Source organism: Chenopodium album, chromosome 4, assembly GCF_948465745.1.
Source record: "Chenopodium album chromosome 4, dcCheAlbu1.1, whole genome shotgun sequence".
NCBI lineage: Eukaryota > Viridiplantae > Streptophyta > Magnoliopsida > Caryophyllales > Amaranthaceae > Chenopodium > Chenopodium album.
Genome location: NC_137837.1, coordinates 56096813 through 56121846, shown reverse-complemented (window position 1 = coordinate 56121846; position 25034 = coordinate 56096813). Strand labels below are relative to the sequence as shown.

The window sequence follows — 25034 nt, the reverse complement described above, 5'->3', positions numbered from 1 at the left end:
AAATTTTGTAGCCGTGCTATTGATATTTGCTTTGAGTTTTTGTATGCGTAGGATAAGAGGAAGGACTTTAGTGCCTTTTGATCCGAAAATCGAGAGAAACATAACAAGGATTAGGGTTGCTAATCGTTCTTAAAGTCCAAGCTTTCCAAGAGAAGAAATTCATCAATTAAGAAAAGAAGAGGATCAAGTAAGCATGGGAGATAATCCAAGAGTTGCTTTGAAGGAGTTGGGAACTCCCGGTGCATATAAGTTTGAAAGTAGGATTGCTTTCCCAACAACACTGGCAAATGACTTTGAAATAAGACCAGCCATGATCACTTTAATTGAAAGAAGACAATTTAATGGGGCTAAGATTGAGAGTCCGCTAAACCATCTCAAAGAGTTTTAGAAGTATTGCAATACTATCAAAGTGAATGGTGTTTCTCAAGAGTTTATTCGGCTCAAGTTGTTCCCCTTCTCTCTCATAGGTTAAGCCTTGGAATTGTTAGACAAGGACGTCAAGCAAAATTCTTTTAGAACATGGGATGAAGTTACCAAGGAATTCTTGTCTAGGTTCGACCCCCAAAAGAAAACGGCGAAGGCAAGGGCTTTGATCCAAAGTTTCAAGCAAAAGCCTAGTGTGAGCTTGTATGAAGCTTGGGAGAGGTATAAGGAGTATCAAAGAGAATGTCCCCATCATGGCATTCCAACATATCAAATCATTCAAATTTTCTATGGATGGTTGAATCCTCAAGGAAAATCGTGTCTTGATGTAAGAGCCGGAGGCCAAATCATGAACAAAACCAAAGAAGAGGTTGTGGACATTATAGAAGATTTAGTGTGCCATTGCATGGATTGGCAAGAAGGAGAAAGAGAGCCTTCAAGCAAGAATGGATCAACGGTTTACTCAGTTGATCACCTTAATGTCATCAACAATTTGTCCTCTCAAATTGCAAGTTTGGGGAAGGAGATGACAACAATCAAGGACAAGCTTGAGAGTGTAACTTCCAATGTGCAAGGTCATCCCTCCGACATTAACGGGAGAGGTAAAACTTCTAACTCTAGTCCTCTTTCTACTTCCTAACAATATGCCCAATGGATGCCTATTTAATGATAATTGTGGGTCTTATGACCATGATGCTTCTACTTGTTAAAATGGGTTTGAAAGTCCTGATGATGATGAAAATAGTGAATGTGAACATGTGAATTTTGTCTCAAACAATAACAATGGTCAAAGGTTTGATGGACCAAGAAACTTTGGGAATAGAAATTCTCACCAACAAGGTGGATTTGATAACTATAACAATGGTAATTATAGAAACCAAGGAAACCAAAATTTCCGAGGCAACTATAATAACCAAGGTTATGAGAATCAAAACCAAGGCCAAGGCTATGTAAATCAAAGCCAATCTCAAGGCTTTGGTGGCCAAAACCAAAATTTTGGAAACAATCAAAATTGAGGCAATTGGAACAATCAAAATAGGGGAAATTTTAAAAACAATCAAAGGGGACCCCCACCCGGATTTGGTCCAAAGTCTCAAGGTGTTGGTGAAAATTCCTATTCTTAATTATCCATGTCCAATTTGGAGGAGATAATTGAAAATCAAACAAAATTCTTGAACACCTATATAGCGGTGAATGATAAGAAATTTAATGAGATCATGACACATAACAAAATGCTTGAGATACAAATCACCCAACAAGCAAACACTTTAAAAGATTGTGATAGTCCTTCTTCATTGCCTTCTCTAGGAGTTGATCCAAAGAAACCCGTTTATTCCATCACCACAAGGAGTGGAAGAGTTCTTGAAGAGAGAGTTTCTAGGGATTGTGAGGAGAACAAGAAGATGAGTGTTTCAAGTGAGAAAAAGGAGGAAGATGTTTCAAGAGATGTGAGCAAAGAAGAGAGCCATGAGAAAAAGAAGAGTGATGAGAGAAAGCAAGAGGAAGTGAGAAAACCCGACCTTCCATATCTCCAAAAGTTTATGAGGAACAAACTAGATGAACAATTTGGGAGATTTCTTGAAATGTTGAAGGATGTCCATCTTTTTATCCCTCTTACCTAAGCCATGACCCAAATGCCTAGATATTCCAAGTTCCTAAAGGATATCTTGAGTGGCAAGAGAGATTGTAATGAGATAGATTCATTGGAGCTTGGTGAGTGTTGTGTTTTGATTCACAATGACCACCCTAAGAAGATGAAAGATCCGGGTACTTTCTCCATTCCTTGCAAAATCAAGAGTAAGATCTTTGAGAATGCTTTATGTGATTTGGTTGCTAGTGTGAGCATAATGCCATTCTCGGTCTTCAAGAAGCTAAAGCTAGGAGAACTTCTTCCTACCAACATGACTTTGCAATTGGCCGATAGGTCCATCAAGTTTCCCAAGGGAAGATTTGAGGATGTTCCCCCAAAGATAGGTGGTTTAACAATTCCCGTTAATTTCATTGTACTTGAAATAGAAGAAGATGACCACATTCCTATTATCTTAGGGAGACCGTTCCTAGCTACTTTGGGATATTTGATTGATGTTAAGGGAGGCCAAATTAACTTGAGAGTTGGTAACAAGAAAGAGATTTTTGAGTTAAAGCCAATGCATGAGTCCTTATCCCTTGTGAACGGAATCAAGAGTGATGATTCCCTTCATTCTTTTGACAATGTGTATGTGATTGATTCTTCATCTAAAAATGTTCATGATATTTTTGATGATGTGCTTGTGAGTTTTAATTGCATGAAAGTTAGTGAAGAAAAGAAGGAACTTCCAAAGGCTATGAACGAAGAGGAGATTGACATTCCTCATTGGTTTAAGCTCTACCCTCGAGAGGAAGAGGAGGATTCCATGGAGGTAGATGGTGTGAAACCGTCTACAAAAAGAAATAAAATCAAGAAGAAATCAAGAGCTTCAAAGAAGAAGGTAATGAGATCTAAGATGAGAAATGAAAGGATTGCTTTTGATGTGCAAGCTGGTGAAGTCTTGTCAAGCAACAATGAGAGGTTGATTAAAAATGAAGGAGAAGTTGTTCTATCAGCTACCTTTGACAAGGTTGTGTTCTTTGACCCTCCGTGATTTGGAGGAAGGGTCGAGCTAAGGACCTTAAGCAAGCGCTTCCCGGGAGGCAACCCGGAGATTTCTAACATTTTCTTTTGATTTCAATTTTTCTTATTTTTCTTTCTTTTAGTTTCTTTTCTTTTCTTTCACTTGTTTTTACTTTGGAATTATAGGTTGAATTCTTGGAGTTGGATTACATAAAGTGAAACGAGTAATGGAATGGTGTTTTGTTGTTTTTTATGTGTTTTATGTTCAATTTTATAGAAATTTTCAGGTAAAGGGGCAAGAATTCATACTACATTTCACCCATAACAACCACCATTCTCTCTCCTCCATTATTGAAGCTTAATTGGGGTTTTTCGTGTGGATGGAAATTGGTGGCTAAAGATTGCTCTAACTTGCTTCTTGTATGGTATAATCATCTACTCTTACTCTTAATTTCTTTATTATACCATATAATTGCATGTTTAGTTAATTCATGGGCATGAATAGTAGTAGTATGTATTTTGATGGTTTTGATGTTTGAAATTGGATTTTGGTTGGTTATTTGTGTTGTATAATGGTAGTGTATTGCTTACATTGTGTTGTTTGTTGTTTGTGTAGAAAAATTGATCGTTATTGTTGAGAATTATTGTGATCGAATTTTTGGTAGTGGTGCTTCGTTGAAAATGTTGAGCCTTGGTTCTTGATTTATTTATGCTTGGTATATGGTTTGAATAAATTTGGTGGCTTGAATTGGTGGTAATTGTGTGTATTTATGATTGCTCATCTTTGGTAGTGAATTGTTGCTTGTCGGTTTTGGTTAAGGAGTTCAATTGAAGCATTCAATATTGTTGATTGGAGTTTCTTTGGGGTGATTGTGGTGTTTTGAGTTGCTACATTTGAAAATCATCATGTCTAAACACTTAAAAGCCTTTTCAAGAAACGTAAAACCAATGAAGAACCCGCTCCTTCTCCATCCACCTCACAACAACGTCAACCTACCCCTATCCCTAAACATAGAATTACCGACCCAATCAAAAAAGCTAGACACTCATAGCTCAAAGCAAACTGTTCCCTCAAGCCTTCCCATCACTATTTTCAACCAAATATGATTTAATTGGGGATTGATGAAGACTTGAGGGAGTTGCTCAACAACCTTCGCATGGGGTCTTTTGTGAGCCAGAGCTTCCATACATATGTTCAACCAACTTTGGAGTTCTTGGCCACGTTTGATCTTGCGGTGATTGAAGGTGGTATCTACCGTGTTCAATTTCAACTCTTCAACATTAAATTTGATCAATCATTGGAAGAGTTTAATGCAGCTCTTGATTTTGATCCAAATTCGGAAATTTTGGATCCCGAGTTCTTCTTCAACGATGAGTATGAACAGAATTCGTGGTGGGACGATATTTCTGGTTGTGGTGACTTTGTGACCCGGTATGCCAAGATTAGTAAGGTATACCAACCATGTCTCCGGGTGCTCCATAGGCTATTGGGATATTTGGTGTTCCCGAAGCAAGAATTGGGAAAGATGAGCCAATTAGAACTTCAGATTTTATGGGTGGCCACTCGAGCAGAGTATCGGGGTCGCTTAAACTTGGGGTACACTTTTGCAAGCTATTGCTAAGGGTTGCAAGATAGGGAATCCGGCGAGATCCCTTGTGGGAGCATGGTCACTAGGCTCGTGACCAACCTTGAGCTAAGGCATTATTTTCCATCTTGCACTCCGGTGGGGGATGTTGATTCTCTCTACCTTGACGTTAAGCAATTAAAGAAAATCCATTTTATGGCGAAGAATGATGATGACGAGGTATTTGAGTGGCTAAGGGACAATGAGCATTGGTGCTATCTCCCTAACCCTTCCTTGACTTCTCTCCACCGAGAAAGTGGATTGTGAGTAGTTATCTTGCTAGGGTAATGGTGAAGTATGTATGTGTGATGGATTGATGCTAATTGGGGGAAATTGGTGGAGTTGATGTTGTGATTAAATTTGTTGATTGATTAAGTGCATGTGTGTGATTAATTAAAGAGTAGCTAACTTTGATTTGTTACAGTAGAATACATTGTAAGCTTGCGTTGATACGGAAAATTGATACGTGGCTTGCTTTTGTCGATTGAGTAGGTTTGCAAGGTTCCTAGTTAGAGTCTTTTGTAGTTGGCACTAGCTTGACCTCTAGGACATTAGCCTACCTTTCTCTCTTGATTTCTTAGTTGATTTTCCCTCGCAACACTTGACTTAGTCATCTCCAATCCCAATTAGCTATGTCCATTCCGAGTACATGCGGATCCTAAACCTAGTGCTTGTTAAATTTGATTTCATTTGATTGTTTCATTGTTTTGAATACACACACCACACTTTATTGATTCTAAATAGCTCAGCCTTGACTTTAGCATTCATTTCCCATTCCTAGTGGTTCGACCCTCGACTTACTCTATACGTTGTGTAGGGGTGTGTTGAGAGATTATAAATTTTGTTTTGACCAAGGGTAGATAATATTTCAACGACCTAGTCTCGCCTACGGGTCACATACATGTTTAAACTTGATTAATAACGGACCCAAATGCAATGATTGGATTCAATGGAACCTACATTGTTTAAAACCGAGCCAAACAGATAAAACAATCATCAAATTCCCATGCAAGGCCTATACAAATGGATATCCCTTTCAAAGAACTTTCCAACGGTATATTATAAGCCCAATTTGGAGCCAAAATAAAGAAGTTATGATCAAAACACTAAACCGGGCCCAAAACCGACACCCTTGCACCCCAACGACCATAAAGTTTGATCCATAACATATTTTAACCTAACTTCAACGAAATTGGAAAGTAGACATTCAGAGATTTCCAATGATACATCACACGCCTTAATCCGACTCCGCAATCAAAAGTTATGGAAGTTTTAAAAACGTGCTTTCGTATAAGGCAAACCGCACACCAGCGCAACTCAATCAGTTGCGCGCGCTTGGCGCGCGCCACTCATTGAGATGCGCTTGGCACCCAGCGCGACTCAGGGAGTTGCGCGCTCCACCTGACGGCGCGGCTCTAAAACCCTAAACCTAAATCCCTACGCCTATAAATAGGGGGTCTTCGTTCAGCATTATGAGGACTAGAAAAATCAGAATTAAAACCCTATTATTCTCAAAACCCTAATCTCTCTACTTCTCTTACTATCATACTACTTTTCCCTCTTTCTTCCCAACTAATCTTCAACCCTAATCCATCCATTGAAGCTCTTGAAGGTACGAAGAAGAAAGAAAGTCCATAAACACATTAAACGGAGATTTAACATAAAAGAAGAATGGTTAGTGTCCTGAGCACTTAGATAAATCACTTTCCTTTATTGTTTAAATAACTTTAATTGAATAAATAGTGTTTTTTGATCACTTTAAACAAAAATTTAATTAATTAATTCACATAGTATTCTATAATCAAGAATAGAATTTGATAGTTAATTGTTGTTTTATCACTTAAGACAAGGCAAATATTGTTTATTTTTGTTCTTTTCACGAATATTGATTTAACAAAGAATAACGACTTTTGCAATGTAATTCCTACGTGATTAATGCTTGTAAATAAAATCAACTAACTTAGTCTTTAGGTATCACGTTGCATATATTGTTTGGTACTGAAATTGTGAAAAAGGAAGAGCTAGTAGAGGCCGTACTAGGGCTAGAATAGCGATTCCTCCCTAAAAGGAACGTTATTTTAGTATCCTCGCTCCCGAACTCATTTGTGGTTTATGTAGATCAATTTAGGCACGGTTAAACTTACGATTCGTGCTAATTATTCCATGAACTCCACATGGAAGAAAGGCGTGAACGAGGTTTATGAGTTTTCCTAAAACTCATTGGCGACTCCTACTTGTTTCCTAAAAAAAAGTGTGATGAGAGTATCATTTCTAATTCAAGGTCTCCCAAACAGTCAGGAATTCAAATCCTAATACACCCTAAAAAGTGTAAAGTCCTAGGCTTTTAAAGGGCCAATGGGCATTTAAGGAAGGACCCCCTAAAATGGGATCACCCTCCTTACACTGCCCCTACATCCAAGTTAGCTCTAGACATGGGTTCCAATCTATCATAGAAGAATTGCATGAGCAAGCTTTGATTGTATTCATGGTGAGGACATGCTTGTACTAATCCTTGAACCTTTCTCAAGCTTCACTAAGACTCTCATCCGTTTCTTGTTCAAATGATGCAATCTTCCTTCTCATCTCGGCGGTATTTTCTTCGGAAATGAACCTCTTTAAGAATGCCTTGACTATCTCTCTCCATGTTGTGAGAGAATTTGGCATCACTTGCTTGGGCCACTTCTTAGCTCTACCCGAAAGTGATTGGCGAAATTGATGCATTCGGATGTACTCTTGAAAAACTTAATTGGTTTGAATCATGGCACATAGCTCAAGGAATCTATCAAGGTGCTCAATGGGATCTTCTCTTGGTGAACTCAAAAATTTCTCCCCTTGTACCATCCTTGTGTATTAGGGATGGATGGTAAAGTTGGTTTCCGTGACGGAAAGAAAAATTCCTCCCGTGAGCTCGTAATCCTCCGGATTCCCAAACTCACGAAATAAAACTTCATCCGCTTCTCCTTCTATTACCTCACTTTGAGCACTTGAAGAACAAGAGTCACTCCCACTATTCACTATAGCACCAAAACCTCTTCCCTCTTCTTGATAAAGCCTACAAACTTGTCTCAAAGTTCGGTCGATCTCGTGGTCAATGTTTTGTGTGGGCGGGCCTTGAGATCTCCTAAGCATCCACCAAAGCTAAGAGAACAATTAGCAATGACAAGTAGGATAAAGCAAGCAAAACAAAAAAGAAAAGAAAATAAAATGACTCTAACAATTGCAAAAATACATGCCAAAAATTGATCGGGGTTAAGTTAATAGGTCGTAGGGACTACTAACCCTAACCAAATTAAATATTTATAATACCTAAACTCTTCGATAAGCTAGATAGTGGCAAGTAAAGGGTCGAACCACGAAGACTAAGTGTATTAATCTATGCTAATTAGACTACTCGTATGATCGAGATATAGAGAGAAGGGAACATTTAAAACACTACTTAGAGCAAACCGCAAAAACTAGGGAAATTGGAATCTAATTACATTAATTCATTCAAAAACAACATTGCAATTAGATAAAAATGACCTCAATTAGGAACAATCAACAACTCACTCTCGCGCAATTAAGCATGTTAATCATCCTACTAAACTATTTCACTTTCCTGCAACTAGCCGATCATAGGTATGGAGGAATTTAGACTCTCAAACAACTCACTTTCGCATAATTGATTAAAAGCACAATTAAGAATATAAAATCAATTAGCTAGAATGATTCTAATCCATATAAGCATCATCCATACACAATAATCAAGAATCAATTGCATACAAATCAAAATAAATCATTCAATTCATCAACATAATCTTCATCCAAATCCCTAGAATAAAATCTTAATTAACATGATAAAGATGAACATGATAAAATCTTAATTAAAATTTTGTCAAAAAAAAATCTTTATTAACGTGATAAAGATGAACATGAAAAACAAGGTAAAGCTAGAATTAAAGCTAAAATTAAACTATTACACTAATAAACAAAATTAATCAATAAACAATTAAACAAAACAAGAAATAAAGGAAAGCAATAAAGATGAGAGAAATTTAGGAAGACTCATTGAATATATGAGAAGAAAAAATCCACAATTAGCTTCTTCAACCTCTCAAAACTCCATAAAAAAATCCAAGCTTTCTCTATCTAAAACTACTCCTAAACTAGAGAGAGTCCTAATATAATCCTCAGATAGAGAAAATAAAATGAGCTAAACTAAAACTAATCTAGGTGAGTAATTTTTCTTAGGGTATTAAACCCCAAAGGGGATTTATATTTCAAAAAAATTAAAAGAAAATAAAAAGAATTAAAACTAGTTAAATTAAGGAAAATTTGACATTTAGTACCAGGGAAAGCTCCTTGCTTCACATTTACTACCCTTTTAAATTTTTTTTTTATTTTACTACCAATCAAAAACATAAACTGTTAAATTAACTACCAATTACGTTACTCCGTTACTGTTTTTGTGAAGTGGGGTCCACTCCAAAGGCTACTTTCTTTTTCTTCCCATTTAAATACAATTCTTCATGCTTTGCCTTCATTGCAATCGTTCTGGTATCAATTGGAGCAAATTAAAACACAAATTCTTCAAATTCAAACACAAATTCAATTAAACAGTCAAAAGCAAATTCAGTGAGTGTGGTTAATTGGTGATTGTTGGGTTGAATAGGGAAGAATTGCACAGCGGAAAAAGATTAGTTATTTAGTTTAATCGAACAATTTAGGCCAATAATCTCCAGTTATATGATTAATTAGAAACTTTATTAGTACATAAAAATGATGTGTTGGCTTTAATCGAACTGTAGTGGGTGTAATTTGATACTTAATTTCTGGAAAATAAATTAGGGTTCTTGAGTGTATTGTTAAATTGGGGGTTTTTAATTGGGTAATTATAATATTTAATGTCTTAATGTATCGTTGTGAATATGCAGTGAATTATGGCTTTGGTTAGATGCTCACCCTCAAAATACAAGTGTGACTGTTGTATTCCCATGGCTAGGCTAACTTCATGGACTAGAGAGAATCCAGGAAGAAAGTTTTTGACTTGAAAATTCTACGATCCCAAAACTGAAGCAAGGGGAAGCAAGAGCTTTGAGTGGGTGGATGAAGATGATGGGACTAATTGGCAAAGGGAGGTGATTAACCAATTGATCCTTGACAAAAAATACTCATGAAGGGTGAGATAAGCTCACTGCAAAGAGAAGTGGAGGATCTTACTGGACAAAGAAGGTGCCTCCTAACTAAGAATGACAACCTAAAGCTAAAGTGCAAACCTCTCAATGGTGACAGGAAGAGGTACTCTAAAGAAGGGCAGCAGAACAATAAATGGTTTGGGTGTGTAGCTGTGGGTGTTGTCATTTGTTGTGTTTTGACGACGCTAGGGATGATGTTAGTTGTGCTGAAGTAAGCATAGGATAGTTGTGCTTAAGTAAGCTTAGGTTAGTTGTGCTTAAATAAGCTTAGGTTAGTTGTGGTTATCTTGGCTTAGGTTGTTGTTGTTAGTTGTTGTTAGTTGTGGTTATGTAACCTTAAGTCTGCTGAACTAGAGTGGACTCCTTGAAATTGTAACAATTATGGCTATGGATAATGCAACATTTTTTTATGGGACAATTGACTTAATTTCATATCATTGCAATGTTAAGTTGTGCAATTGTTCCAAAAGCTAGCAGAATTAATGTACTAAGTCATTACAGACAGAAGTTGATACTTAAAATTGTTCATTCACTAAAACACAAGCTACAAAGGGTACATAATTGAACTAAACAACTTTGCTCTTGCCCTTTTCTCCCTTCTTTACTGATATTGCTGTTGTTGTTGTAGATGCTTGAGATTGCTGAGTGGATAGAGTAGGTGGTTACTGCTGGTTTTGCTCTTGTGGAAATGACCTATTTGCAATGCTTCATGGCCCTGCACCAACTGCAGTCTATATGGCAATAAGAATACAGACTAAGATACATATATTTTACATAAATAAACATGGCAAAACAAGATAGGACTTATAACACAAGCTTACATAATGTGTAGTCCTTTGTGCCTTTTTTCTCCTTTGTTCCTGCAACCAAGGTGTGTTTAGGACAGGTTTGGTTGATATCTTTGGCTCAGAAGTTGCAGCTTCAGTCTTAGGTTCATTCCCACAGGTCTTTGCATAATGACCAAGCTGACCACATTTTTTGCACCTTTTCTGAAATTTAGATGCTTTTGGTTGAGGCTCTTTGCTGCCAGATACACACTCTCCCTTTTCAAGCTTCCTTTTCTATGATTTTGGCCTGCCTAGCATAACCCTAACTGGAGGGGGAACTGGTTATCTGAGGTCCACCCTATCCCAATGCTTGGGTCCTGGCATAGGGTTAATTGCAGCCTCATAGGCTAGAACATAGGTGGCCCTACTGTAGTAAGCATCCACATAGTCATCTGGGTCCACTCTTTTATCTAATCTAAATGCAAATGCATGTACACATGGGATCCTAGTTAACTGCCAGTGGTAACAACAGCACTACCTAAGTCCTAGGTAAACTGTGACTTGGTCCCCATTCAATTTCACCTCATAGCTGTCCCCCCTTGCAATATGGACTATGCAATATCTTGTTGCCTTTTCTATCCTACCAAACACCTTACCCACATATGGCATGTTCTTCCCATCTACTTTTTGAACTCCTTCCCATTTCTTCTTCATCATGTAATTCCTTAACCACTCCATTTGAGTGAGAATAGGTTTATCCCATTCATCTTTTATAACAACATTAAATGTTTCACAAATATTGTTCAAAAGCATATTGGACTTGAAAAAATCATCAAAGGCATGTCTTGATCAGTGTTTGGCATGAGTATTTCCTAGGTACTCAAAAGCATCTTCTGATAATAACTCTATACACTACGTGAAAAAACGAAATTGGCACCGGTTCAAAACCCCTCAATGCCACCGGTTTTGAACCGGTGTCAATGTGGGGGTGCCAATTAGTGCATGAAAAAGCCACCGATCAAACCGGTGGCAAAACTTGTCATTGGCACCGGTGAACCGGTGCCAAAAATGCCCAAAAAAATATGATATCCTCCTTTTGGCACCGGTTAACCGGTGCCAATGTCCAAAAATAAAAAAAAATAATAAAAAAAATTTGGTATTTTTTCTCTTAAAAATTAGCAGAAAAATCATACAACACCAAATATAATCGAAATTCATAATCAATAATGAATTACACACCAAATGCTAAAGTATAATTGAAATTCATATATAATCACCAAAATGTTATATATAAACATTTCTGCCAACAATAATAATATCTCCAATAATAATACATTAATACATAATAAAATTAAAATTCATAATCTGTAATTTTACACTTGCCAACAAAAAAAAACAAAAAAATAACAAATGGATTAACGAATATTGTTTAGCAGTTGCTGAATAGTATAAGCAATATCGACCTTCAATTTTGCTCTTCCGACCCCGAATTCGACGAAGATACTCACGAACTGGAAAAAAAAAAGCCAGAAACTCAAAATTAAAAAAAAAATTTGAAAAAAAAAACAAAATCCTCGAAAAAAAATTAAAAAAAAACCCGACAAAACTCAAAATTAAAAAAAAAATCGAAAAAAACACATGCATGTACGAATTAAACCCAGAAAAACTAATTAATTAAACCCAAAATTAAAACGCATAAAAAAAGAAAAAAAATCGAATTAAATACAAAATCGATTAAATTCGGATAATTATACCCCGAGAAATCGAGAAAAACTCGAATTAAAATCTAATAATCGATTAAGTAAACCCAAAAAAATCGATTTAAATCCAAAATCAAACCCAAAATTAAATCCAACAAAATCGATTAAAATTGAATTAAACCCATAAATTAAACCCTAACCTGAAATAATTATACCCAGAAATTGTTGTTGATGTCGGTGGGCTTCGCGGCGGTGGTCAAACTTTGTGGTGGTGGTGGCGGTTTTGCGGCATTGATGATGTGGTAGTGGTGGGCTTTGAGGCGATGGTCGAATTTGTGGTTGTGAAGATCTAAGAAAGAGAGAAAAGATCGAAGAAGGGAGAGTTGATGAAAGAAGATCGACGAAAAGAAAGAGAGAGGAGATCGAACAAGGGAGAGGAAATGAGAGGAGAGAGGAGGGAGAGGAGAGAGAGAGAGATCAGATTAGAGGAAATGAAATGGAGGCGGAAAGAGAGAAGTTAAGTTAGGGTTTTATGTACAAAAGTTTGGGTTTTATTATGTTCTAGAAGCAGAGATGAAAGAAGACCGTTTTTTTTTTTTAACCTTTTGGCACCGGTTTGGTTTGAACCGGTGCCAATACTCTACTCTTAACACCCGGCCCATTTTCACCCTTTTTTTATTACCACCGATTCTTAAGAACCGGTGCCTATATCCCTGTGCAAATTACCATTTTTCTACTAGTGATAGACTCCATTGTAGCCTCAAAATCAAACTACAATACATAAACAAACAAATATAGTTCACAACTAGACTAACAACACAGAACATGATATAATTGGAAGAGTTTACTAAAGGATCTAGAGACTCACCAAAACAGTTTCTCTGGCTGCATTCCATAGAAGCTCCTTGAAAGTTAAACCAGTGAATTGGAGCATAAAGTAAGCCCAAATATGCCTTACACAATATCTCTTATAAGTTGATGGAATAAGATCATTAAAGGTTTCTAGCATCCCCTAAAATTCAAAAAACACAGTTAGTCACACTCAACTAAGCACAAGTTGAAAAAGAAAATTAAAAGGTGTAATGCATAAGTGGAGTGGAAATAACATCACCTTCTGTCTGTCACTCATGAAAGTGAGCCCTAAGCCACCACTTACACCACCCACATCCTTCCTCAAACATTCAATAAACCATCCCCAGGTTTCTTTGTTTTCCACCTCAATTGTTGCCCAAGCAAAGGGAAATATCTTATTGTTCCCATCCTTGCCTACAGCAACCAGTATCTGACCTGGGTAGGCCCCCTTTAAATGATAACCATCAAGGCCAATAAGAGGCCTAAAACTTTTGTTAAAGCCATTCTTCAAAGATGCCAGACAGATGTACATCCTCAAGAAAATAGGGGGTTCTGGTCTGTTTACACCTTCAACGACCACATACACCCCACTATTTGGATTATACTTAAGCACAACTTTTCCATAATCCCAAACCCTTGAATATTGCTCTAAAGCTGACCCATAAATCATCAATTTTGCTCTAGATTTTGCTAGCCAAGCCAAAGAGTAACCAATCTGTATTTCTAGCTCATTTAGCACCCTTTCTCTGAAGCTCTTAATTTTCCATGTCGAATTGCTTCTCCACTCCTCTACATACCTCTCTGACAGGTACTCAACTGACATAAAGTCATTCATCTTGCTTCTCATGCACCTATTCTTTAACCTTAGCTCTCTGATTTGCCAAGCTGAACTACCATACAATCTCCTTGCTAACACCTTGAACTCACACTTCTTAATCTCGTCACCACACTTGCATAGAGGCAGTTGGCTTCTCTTTGGATTCCATTCACAATTTCACCTCCTCCTACAAAATGTAGTTATCCTCTTCCCTCCATTATGTAGGCAGTAGTACTCATACTTGTTCTCTATAGTTTGAGTTCTGAGTGCCTTCCTAAGCACAGCACTGCTTGTGAACTTCTACTTGCCTAGGAGAACAATTGGCTTTTTGAAGTCAGTGTCTTCTCTGAACCAGGGGCTTGAATCTTCATCCTCATCTGACCCATGTAGAGACCTCATTTCATTTGAATCACTGTCCTCCACCTGCAGCTCAAGATTCTTACACCCTATGTCCTTCACTAGCTGATTCAGCTTCTGGTCTGACTGCTCACCAACATCAACAACCTTTAAGCTTTTCTCCACCACCCCTACTAGACCTATTCTGGTCTGTATATGCCACTTTTCCTGTTCCTCTTCACTGCCATCCAAATCTTCTTCACCAGCCTTCCAATTAATGTCTAAATCACTTAACTCGGAAGAAGATGAACCAGACTCTGATCCACAATCCATGACAGGGTAAAGTCGTATCCCCTAATCAAAAATAATTACCTAAGTCCTCCAACTAAACTAGATAAGGAAGTAGGGTCGAACTCCATCGGGAAACAGGTCTTTTTACTCCTAATTAATTATTATAGTCTAAATTATCTAAGTAACCAATATTTTTGTGAATAAAATCTAAACTACGGAGAATAAAGTCGAAAGGAATAAAGTAGGGAGAAAATTAAATATTAAAAGGCCTAGGGCATAGGTTCACGAATAAACAATATTCCAGGGCAAATCATAATAAGAAATCATCAAGCATTGGTTAATCAGATTATAAAGGGCTTCGCTACGTATTATAATCACAGAGTTAATTTACCGGTATTAAATCTCATCTGTCGAATCTCGACTTAACCATTTATAAATTAATCCGCCTATTGAAACTAAGCCTAAACATCAATTCTCATCTGTCGAATCTCGAATTAATATTGCTAAACTCATACAATTAAATCTGGCCAAACCTAATTGCATAGCATTAAATCAATCAATAGGAAATCAACCAAGCATTGATAATTAACAATCACAAAATTACCCCTTCATATCATTTATTAGATCCCCATAAACCCTAGAAATTAAACAAATCGCGCATCATCATAACTAAACTAATCAAATAAATAAATAATAGCATAATCAAAGAAGTAAATAAAATAGCTGAAATTAAAAGAGAAGAAATTGTTACCAAAAAGAAATCTGGAACTAATGGAAATAATTAAGAACAAAAGTTGAGAGAAAAATTAAGAGAGAGAAATATTCTAAGTAGAGAGAGAAAGTCTAAGAAAGAAGGTAATCTCCAATCCGTACAAAAATCATACTTAAACGTTTTTCTAAAACAAAAATTAAGGCTAAACTAATCAGGTCCTATAAAAACGCGCGCCCGATCGGGCGAAGGGCCGCCCGATCGGGCCCGCCTTTTTCTTCGCGTTCCTTCCCAGCAGCATCGCCCGATCGTGCTAGAGGCTCGCACGATCGGGCGCGCTATAAAAGCCACGCACAACACCAGCAGCGCCGCGCCCGATCGTGCTAGAGGTTGCCCGATCGGGCCCTTGCTCCACTTTGAGGCTCGAACTTCGATTGGGCTTGATTTCTCGGCCCAATCCGGATTTCCTCTTCGGGTCTTGAATACTCAGTCCAAAGCTTCGAGATCCCAATTACCGATCCCTTAATCACCGGCTCGATGACTCTAACCGGCCTTGGGCTTCCGAGATGGTCGTGCACTTCTAATTCCCATAGTCACTCCATGAAAAAACCGAGAAAATGCTCCAAAGGCGCAATTTCCTACAAAACTCAACAAAGATTACGAAAACACTAGAAAACACAAATTAGTAATAAAAGTGGCTCGAAAGAGCCAAAAACACTACTAATTATGACAAAGGGACGGGGGTAAATTACTATATAAAATGGATACATCAAACTCCTCCAAGCCAAACCTTTGCTTGTCCCTAAGAAAAGAGCTCATCAATGAACATATAAAACATACTTCACCCAAATAATCAAATCAAATACCAACAATTCAAGGTAAATCTAATGAACATGCTTCAACATCAATCAATCTTATTCATCCAATCACCCTTCCTCCCCAACAATTGTCAAGTAGAGCAAACCACAAGAGCATATAGAATTCAAGACTAGTGCTCACACACTCAACTCTCATTTATGTGGCGAGTAAAAGATGTACTAGATCGCTCTCCAACCAACCCTTTTAATGTGAACAATGCCCTCCCAACTCACACTCTCGTGTGTATAAAAAAATGTACGCTCATCCTACTAGTCGACTCGAAATATGTCAAGTCATAACTTGCATTGATAAACAACACTTTCACATTTACATAACTTCTATGCACAAGGTCGGAAGGTCTTTAAAGCTTGTAATGTAAGGCTAGGGTAAAGGGTAGGATAAATTTGGGATTATGTGAGAGAAAAGCTATGCATTAAGGGAGCCAAATCCTAATAAACCCATGATCAAAACAAGTGATGATCATAAATCTCCATCAACATAACTAACTCCAACAAAAACCACCAAATACAAGTCTAATCATCATAAACAATCCCAACACTTACAATAATCACTCATAAAAAATATGATAATGTAGAACTTTGAGTGAAAAACAAACTTTGAACTCATTCTTTTTTTTTCCTACTTGAATTTTTTTTCTTTTTTCTTTGAACAACCTTCAAATAGAACATTTGAGCATTAAATTTTTTTTTCTTTTGCTCTTTTTTTCTTTTTAACTCATATTGGAAAATTCAACTTTGAAACACAATATCAATATTTTCCAATCAAAAATCAAAGAACAATAACTCTTCTTTTATTCCCACATTATGCAAATAATATGCACACCACAACTCCCTCACCTCACCAACTAATAGCTCCCCCAAGCCAAGCTTGGGACTAGTAACCAATGGGGGCTCATATAGCCTTGTAATGTGGCAAAATAAACAATAAAAGGGCACAAGCAACAACATGGGTAAACAAGAAGGGAACAAATGTATCTAATACTCTGAAGGCTACCTAAAAGAATGAACGCCTTCGTCCTCCTCATGTGCATAATAATAAGTCATGAGACACTACTCATAGTTGCAAATCAATACTCAAATTCATTGACACACCAGGAATTATGGAACTATCACACATTTCCTAACCAAATCAACTAGTCAAGCACTATATTCACAAATAGTTGGCAAAATTGACTCATGTTTAGGAATCCAAGCAATTAAACTTCAAATCATGACCAACAAATCCACAATCCTCATTATCAATAACCAAGAATCAAAACAAATTTTCTCAAGTATGGGGCATAGGGAAGCATGATTTACAATTCATTGGAACGTGTTTTTGAATTTTTTTTTATTTTTGAATTTTTTTTTTCATATATAAGAAAGCAATAAAAACTACACTAGGAAAGTAATAAAACTATACTAGAAAGCAAATAAAAAGAGAAAAGGAAGAGAATTACCAAGCGAAAGAACACCCCCCCCCAAGCTAAATCAAGCAATGCCCTCATTGACTTGGGAGTGTAGCCTACTCCTCATCCTCATCCATCCTCGAATAGCCCCCTCCGTGGCTAAAACCGGCTCCTCAATGGCTAGAGCCACCACCTCCATAACCCGAACCACCTGCAAAGTAGTTAGGGTCCACATTCCCCCTAAGCCCACCAAAAGGTACATCGGTCCCAAAACCATGGACCGATGAGTAGTCGACGTAGGTACCAAAGGCACTTGGGTTCGTATATCCACCTTGCGGATATTGGAACCAATCGGGGACAAGTGAATCGGGGGGAATAGCCCCCCGACGGGCGTAATCATCATACATGGGGTATAAACCCCTCCCTAGGTTCCTCTCCACATACCCCACCCTTCTATCTAGAGACCATACTCTATTGTCCAAATCCCTAACCATACCCTCAACTCTCCCTTACCCCATCTCAATCCTATCTAATTGGCTCCTAAAAGCCGAGAAGTCATAAGGGGCGTTGGGGTCTATGTTGTAGTTGGTAGAGGAAGTGGGAACATCATATGTAAAGGGTGGAGGTGGTGGATAATGTGGTGAATGGTGATGAGGTGAGTGGCCTAAGGGAGATTGGTGGGGTTGAGGTGAAGGGTGAGGTGGTTGAACCTCACCTTGACCGTTAAGCTCGAAAGTGTAAGAAGGCTTCCCCTTCTCAAATTTGGTCAAAGTGGGGTTAGGTAAAGTGAAAGCATTATCCCTCCTACCCGATTCCCGTTGAATCACCCACCAAGTCTCCCCTCCCATGACATTAATCCAATTAAGGCCACCTAAATAGGGTAGGTCCATAATAGTTGGGCCGGCTACCTTACCGTCATCATTAGGGACAAAGCTAAGGTGTTTGACCGCTATGTGTGTAACTAGGCCACCAAAATAAATGGGTACCCTAGACCTACCCGCCTCGGCCGCATTGGCCACCCGTTGGAAGTGGTTGGCCATTTTGTGGACTATATTGAGCTTTTCACTCCTAGGGATCATGTATGACCCTAGCAATTCAAGCTCATCCCGCCTAACATTGGCGGGTTCATGCCTTCCAAAATTGGTAAGGCCAACAAACCGTTGCCAAATCTTTGGCACGGGATGTTGTATCCAAGTGCCCTTGGCATATTGGAGGTTCAAATTAGGATCCCCCGTAAGGGATTGATAGACAACGGCTATGTTGTCTTGGGGTGGTTCTATTAGCCTATCCGATTTTAACTCAAAAAGTTTGCCAAATTCTTTCAATGTCAATCTAACATCATTATTAAATAATCGAAATTGAACATGAGAAATTAAAGCATTTGATTTTATGACATTAAAACTAGAAATGAATTCTAAGGTTAAATAATCATAAGTATCGTAATGCAAGTTAAAGAAACCACTCATGCCAACTCCCTTGAACAATTTTTCTACATGCTTATCAATTCCTAATCTAATAAGGGTGGGGTGATGAATAAAACAAGTGGGAATTACCTGCCTCGTAGTGAGGTTGAGCATCCTTTGTTTTTGCTCTTGGGTGGTGATGACCACCCTCTCCCATCCCGGAACTTGCAAATCCGGGTCAACTCTGGCCTCTTGTTGCCTTCAGCTTTCCCCCCTTACCGTTCTTGATCTCTTGAGAGCCATTGTGACTAGAAAATATAGGAATTGAATAGTTTCTCTCTCTTAGGGTTTAGAGAAAATTGAGAGAAAATGGTAGAAATTGGGTGTAGATTGTAGGGAAAGATGAAAGGATTAAAAATATGCAAAAAATTTTGAGTTTTGATGGAAGGATTGGAAAAGATCTTGAAAAATAAGTGAGTTTGAAGGTGTAAAAATGGAGGTTTTAGAGAGAGAAAGTAATGGTGAGAAAGATGAAATAAGAAGAAAGTGAGGAAAAAAAGAAGAGGAAAAGAATAAAGAGGACGGCCAGATAGGCGCGCTCGATCGTGCGAATTATGCTAATTTCCATAACCTTAGTTGCGCGCCCGATCGGGCGCGAACACGAACGAAAATTTCGCCCTTTCACTCGCCCGGTCGGGCGAGCTTCGCCCGACATATCTTTTCCTTCACTCGATTTGCGCCCGATCGGGCAACCTCGCCCAATCGAGCGAAATTTGCTCGAGTTTTTTACTGCACTTGCACGCCCGATCGGGCAACCTCGCCCGATCTGGCGAAATTTGCTCGACTTCCAGGTCTCCTTTCGCGCCCGATCGGGCAGCCACGCCCGATCGGGCAAAATTAAAGCTGAGATTTCCCTTAGTTGCGCTCCCGATCGGGCAAGCTTCGCCCGATCGGGCCCGTGCCCAGTAAGATTTCCTTAGCTTTTTCTTCGTCTTCAAATTTTTCTAAGTCTTTTGAGCTCTTAAACTTATACCTGTACAAAAACACTTATAAACGGTAAAATTTCACTCTCCTCGCCTCTCTAAAATAAAAAATAAAAATAAAGAAAAAGGAAAACTAGTCTAGAAAGCAAGGAATACGGGTTGCCTCCCGCAAAGCGCTGGTTTATCTAGGTCTCGCACAACCCTCTTACCACAGTGAAACTCAGAGTGAATTGGAACCACTTAGGTGAAGTATATCAACTGCACCAATTGTAGCCCCCTCATGATATAGATTAAGTCTTTGGCCATTAACTTTGAACTCGTTGCCATGTTCGTCGAAAACTTCCACATAACCAAATTTGTTGGCCCTTTTTACGACAAAAGGACCCGACCACCTTGACCTTAACTTACGTGGGAAAAGTTTAAGTCGTGAGTTGAATAGTAACACCTTGTCACCCTCCTTGAATTCTCTCGGAAGGATCATCTTATCGTCAACCTAAACTATCATAGGCCGTCAACCTAAACTCATCGAGTTGATTAAGTTGAAGTAACCACTTTTCTCCCGCTAGTTTGGCATCTAGATTGAGCTCCTTAATAGCCTAATATGCCTTATATTCCAATTCGACCGGGAAATGACATGCTTTTCCGTGCACGAGTCCATACGGAGTAGTACCTATAGGGGTCTTGAATGCAGTTCTGTATGCCCAAAGAGTGTCGTCCAACTTGTCGCTCCAATCTTTCCTTGACTTTGCCACCACCTTTTCTAGAATGGCCTTAATCTCACGGTTGGAAACCTCAACTTGGCCACTAGTTTGGGGGTGGTAGGCTAAACCTGTCCTATGGTAGACACCATACTTATTGAGGAGGGTGTCCAACTTTCGTTCATGAAAGTGAGATCTTCTGTCACTTATTATAGCTCTAGGTACACCAAATCTTGGAAAGATGGTCTTCTTGAAAAGCTTGTGGACGACCTTGGCGTTATTGGTAGGAGTGGCGATGGCCTCGACCCACTTGGATACATAATCTACGGCGACAAGAATATAATGGTTCCCTTTTGAAGAAGGGAATGGTCCCATGTAATCAACACCCCAAACGTCAAAAATTTCAACTTCTAAAATTCCTGTTTGGGGCATCTCATGCCTCCGCGAGATGTTGCCAGTCCTCTGGCAAGAGTCACAAGCCTGCACAAAAATGTTAGCATCCTTAAACATTGTAGGCCAATAAAAACCTAACTCATTAATCTTGGCCATCGTTTTAGTGGGGCCATGATGTCCTCCATATGGTGAGGTGTGGCAACTAGTAAGCACACCGTGGACTTCCCATTCGGGAACACACCTGCGAAATAATCTATCTGCACACTCACGAAACAAAAAAGGATCATCCCAAAAATAATTTTTGACATCATAAAGGAATTTCTTTTTTTGTTGGTAGGACAAGTCAAGAGGTAGAGTACCACCCACTAAATAATTAGCAAAATCCGCGTACCATAGGTGTTGCTCTACAACTGCATATAGGCTGTCATCAGGGAAAGAATCATCTATAGGTACAGAATTCTTACCCTCATCATACCTGATACATGACAAGTGGTCCGCCACTACGTTCTCTGCTCCCTTTTTATCTTTTATTTGTATGTTGAAATCTTGGAGCAAGAGAACCCACCGGAGTAGCCTTGGCTTTGATTCCGCCTTACCTATCAAATATTTCAATGCTGCATGATCAGTAAAAACAATAACTTTAGAACAACAAAGATATGATCTAAATTTTTCTAAAGCATAAATAACAGCAAGAAACTCCTTTTCCGTAGTGTCATAGTTGACTTGGGCTTCATCCAAAGTTTTGCTAGCATAATAAATAGCATGCAAAACCTTGTCCTTCCTCTGTCCGAGCACGGCCTCTAGCGCAAAGTCACTTGCATCACACATGATCTCGAAAGGAAGGTTCCAATCGGGAGCACATATGATGGGTGCCGATATCAAAGCCTGCTTAATCCTGTTGAAAGCCTCAAGACACTCGTCAGTAAAAATAAATGGGGCATCCTTGAGAAAAAGTTGTGTCAGTGGTTTAGCAATTTTTGAAAAATCTTTGATAAAGCGGCGATAAAACCCCGCATGACCCAAGAAACTTCTAACTCCCTTAACATTAACTGGGGGAGGTAATTGCTCAATCACTGATATTTTAGCTTTGTCTACTTGTATGCCCTTATCCGATACAATATGACCTAGGACTACTCCCTCTGTCACCATAAAGTGACATTTTTCCCAATTAAGAACTAAGTTGCACTCTTCGCATCTTTTTAAAATTTTAGCGAGATTAATTAAACATGAATCAAATGAAGAACCATATAAGCTAAAATCATCCATAAAGACCTCCATAATAGACTATATGAAATCAGAAAAAATGCTCATCATCCAACGTTGAAAGGTAGCGGGTGCATTACATAAACCAAAGGGCATTCTACGATATGCAAAAGTGCCATAAGGGCATGTAAAAGTAGTCTTTTCCTGATCTTCAGGGTGAATCGGAATTTGGAAAAATCCCGAATACCCATCCAAATAGCAAAAGAATTTATGATTGGCTAACCTCTCAAGCATTTGATCTATAAAGGGAAGAGGGAAGTGATCCTTTTTAGTGGCGATATTTAATCTACGATAGTCTATGCACATATGCCACCCTGTTACAGTTCTAGTGGGAATTAATTCATTCTTTTCATTTGTTATCACAGTCATCCCACCTTTCTTTGGCACTACCTGCACAAGACTTACCCATTTGGAGTCAGAAATAGGATAGATAATACCTGCATCAAGTAATTTCATAACCTCCTTCTTGACTACTTCCAGCATGTTGGGATTTAATCTTCGTTGGGGTTGAATGTAGGGCTTGTAATTTTCCTCTAGATGTATCCTGTGCATACAAAAGTCAGGGCTAATACCCTTGAGATCATCAATACTGTACCCTATAGCCTTCTTATGGGTTTTGAGAACCCCTAGAAGTTGGGAAGTTTGTAGGTCAGTAAGTGCAGTACTGATGATCATGGGGTGTAGTTCCTGTTCATCTAGAAAAATTTATTTTAAATGAGAAGGGAGAAGTTTTAGCTCAGGTTTCTTGACCTCTGCAGGTTTTGATTCCTGAACTAAATTTACTACCTTCATTGTTTCCTTGGGGCTTAACTCTTTTAAGGACAGAGCTTTTTCAATATGTTGTACCTCATTACCCCAAACGCTTGCATTGTCTCTAGATAAATTCCCGCAAAGAACTTCCTCTAGGGGATCCTTCGCAAGAACCTGTGGCAAGCTATCATCAAAAATATCATCCATTATATCAATTATATCAATGTAGAAACAATTTTCCTCTAGCATAGGCCCTTTCAAAACCTTCCATAAATTAAAAGTAACATTATCGTCACCTACAAAAAGGGTTAGTTTACCATTTTTAACATCAATTATTGCTCCTGCAGTATGGAGAAAAGGCCTACCTAATATAATGGGTATTTGTGTGTCCTCTGCCATGTCTAAAACAACAAAATCAACAGGGATAAAAAATTTACCAACTCTGACAGGTACGTCCTCTAAAATACCTAAGGGGTATTTTACCGAACGATTTGCCATTTGCAAAGTTATATTAGTAACTTTTAATTCTCCCATATTAAGCTTAGCGCAGACAGACGATGGCATGACACTAACACTAGCACCCAAATCACACAAAGCTTTATCAATAAAAACATTCCCAATATGACAAGTAATAGAAAAACTACCGGGATCCTTTAATTTAGGAGGGGATTTGCTTTGCAATAAAGCGCTACACTCCTCTGTGAAAGCTACAGTTTCTACTTCATTAAAGGCCCTTTTCCTAGTCAGAATGTCTTTCATAAATTTAGCATAAGCAGGAACTTGAGTGATTAAGTCAGTAAAAGGAACTGTTACCTGCAGGTTTTTCACAACCTCTAAAAACTTACCGAATTGTTTATCAAACTTACTCTTCGTTGGTCTATTAGGGAATGGAAGTTTTATAACCGGGCTCTGCACATCTCCTCCCTTATCCTGCGATTTACCCTGCACAGAAATTAGTAGGGTTAGTATCTATTTGTAGCCCTGCAGGGCTAGCAGGATTAGCGTTTGGTATAGAGGAATCTAGATCAGGAACTGGTCTATCTTCCTTTGGCATAGGAGGTCCATCATAATGTGAACCACTCCTTAGATTGCATTGGCGTGATCTGTAGGATGGATAGGTTGAGATGGTAGAGCTCCCTGCTGACGGGATTGTAGGGTAGATGAAAGTTGTGCGATTTGATTGTCCATGATTTTATTATGGGCTAGGATAGAATCAATTTGCGCATCCCTACTCTCCATATGCTTTTGCATATTGGCAAGTATTGCTCTAATTTCTGTCATGGCAAGGTCGGAAGATGATGAGGGTGATGCTTGGCTTTTCTGGCCAGAATTAGGATGATAATATTTTTGTTGTGGTGGGGTTTGCTGTTGTGGTTGTTGTGGAGGTGGAGGATTTTGTACATTGGTGCTCCGGTACGAAAGATAAGGATGATTTTTATAACCGGCATTGTAGGAATTGGAATAGGGGTTATTCTGCCTATAGGTTTGAAAGGCATTAACTTGTTCCATAGAGCTCCTACAATCTTGCTCCCAATTACCTACAATTCCACAATTTTCACAAAAAGCTTCATTGTTAGCAACAGCAGAAACATTAGCTACAGAGTTAGGAGTAGTAGTAAGATTATCTAATTTTTGACAAATAGACGTTAATTGAGCTTGCAAAAAGGATACGGAATCGACATTATGTTTTCCTTTATTTGCAAACCCTCTCGGATTCCCATATTGGGAGTTGTGTATTGCCATGTCTTCGATAACCTGTCCTGCATCGTCCACATTTAAATTCATAAACCTCCCACTAGCTGCAGAATCTAGCACTGATCTAGAAGAATTTCCAAGTCCATTATAGAATGCTTGGATCAATTGCCATTGTGCTAGATTGTGGTTGGGGCACTCTCTCTGTAGATCCTTGAACCTCTCCCAAGCCTCATATAACGTTTTGTTGGCCTCTTAAGCAAAGTTCTGAATAGCACTCCTTAACACCGCTGTTCTCTCTG

At 38.5% G+C, this 25034-nt stretch overlaps 1 protein-coding gene and 2 non-coding genes across 3 annotated transcripts; 1 reads left to right on the top strand and 2 right to left on the bottom strand.

The window, feature by feature from the left end:
* Positions 1–578: 578 nt before the first annotated feature.
* LOC145629566 (small nucleolar RNA R71) lies at positions 579–684 on the bottom strand. Its single transcript, XR_014111731.1, has one exon. It is a non-coding gene; the product is annotated as a small nucleolar RNA R71 (small nucleolar RNA).
* Positions 685–7119: 6435 nt separating this feature from the next.
* LOC145629853 (small nucleolar RNA R71) lies at positions 7120–7223 on the top strand. Its single transcript, XR_014111981.1, has one exon. It is a non-coding gene; the product is annotated as a small nucleolar RNA R71 (small nucleolar RNA).
* A 3296-nt stretch (positions 7224–10519) lies between these two features.
* LOC145627943 (uncharacterized) lies at positions 10520–13966 on the bottom strand. The gene is made up of 5 exons (XM_081680285.1): positions 13391–13966; positions 13148–13291; positions 13006–13050; positions 10634–10777; positions 10520–10543 (listed from the first exon to the last, which is right to left on the bottom strand). Exons 1-5 carry the CDS (start codon positions 13964–13966, stop codon positions 10520–10522), a joined length of 933 nt encoding a protein of 310 aa, XP_081536411.1.
* Positions 13967–25034: the final 11068 nt, after the last annotated feature.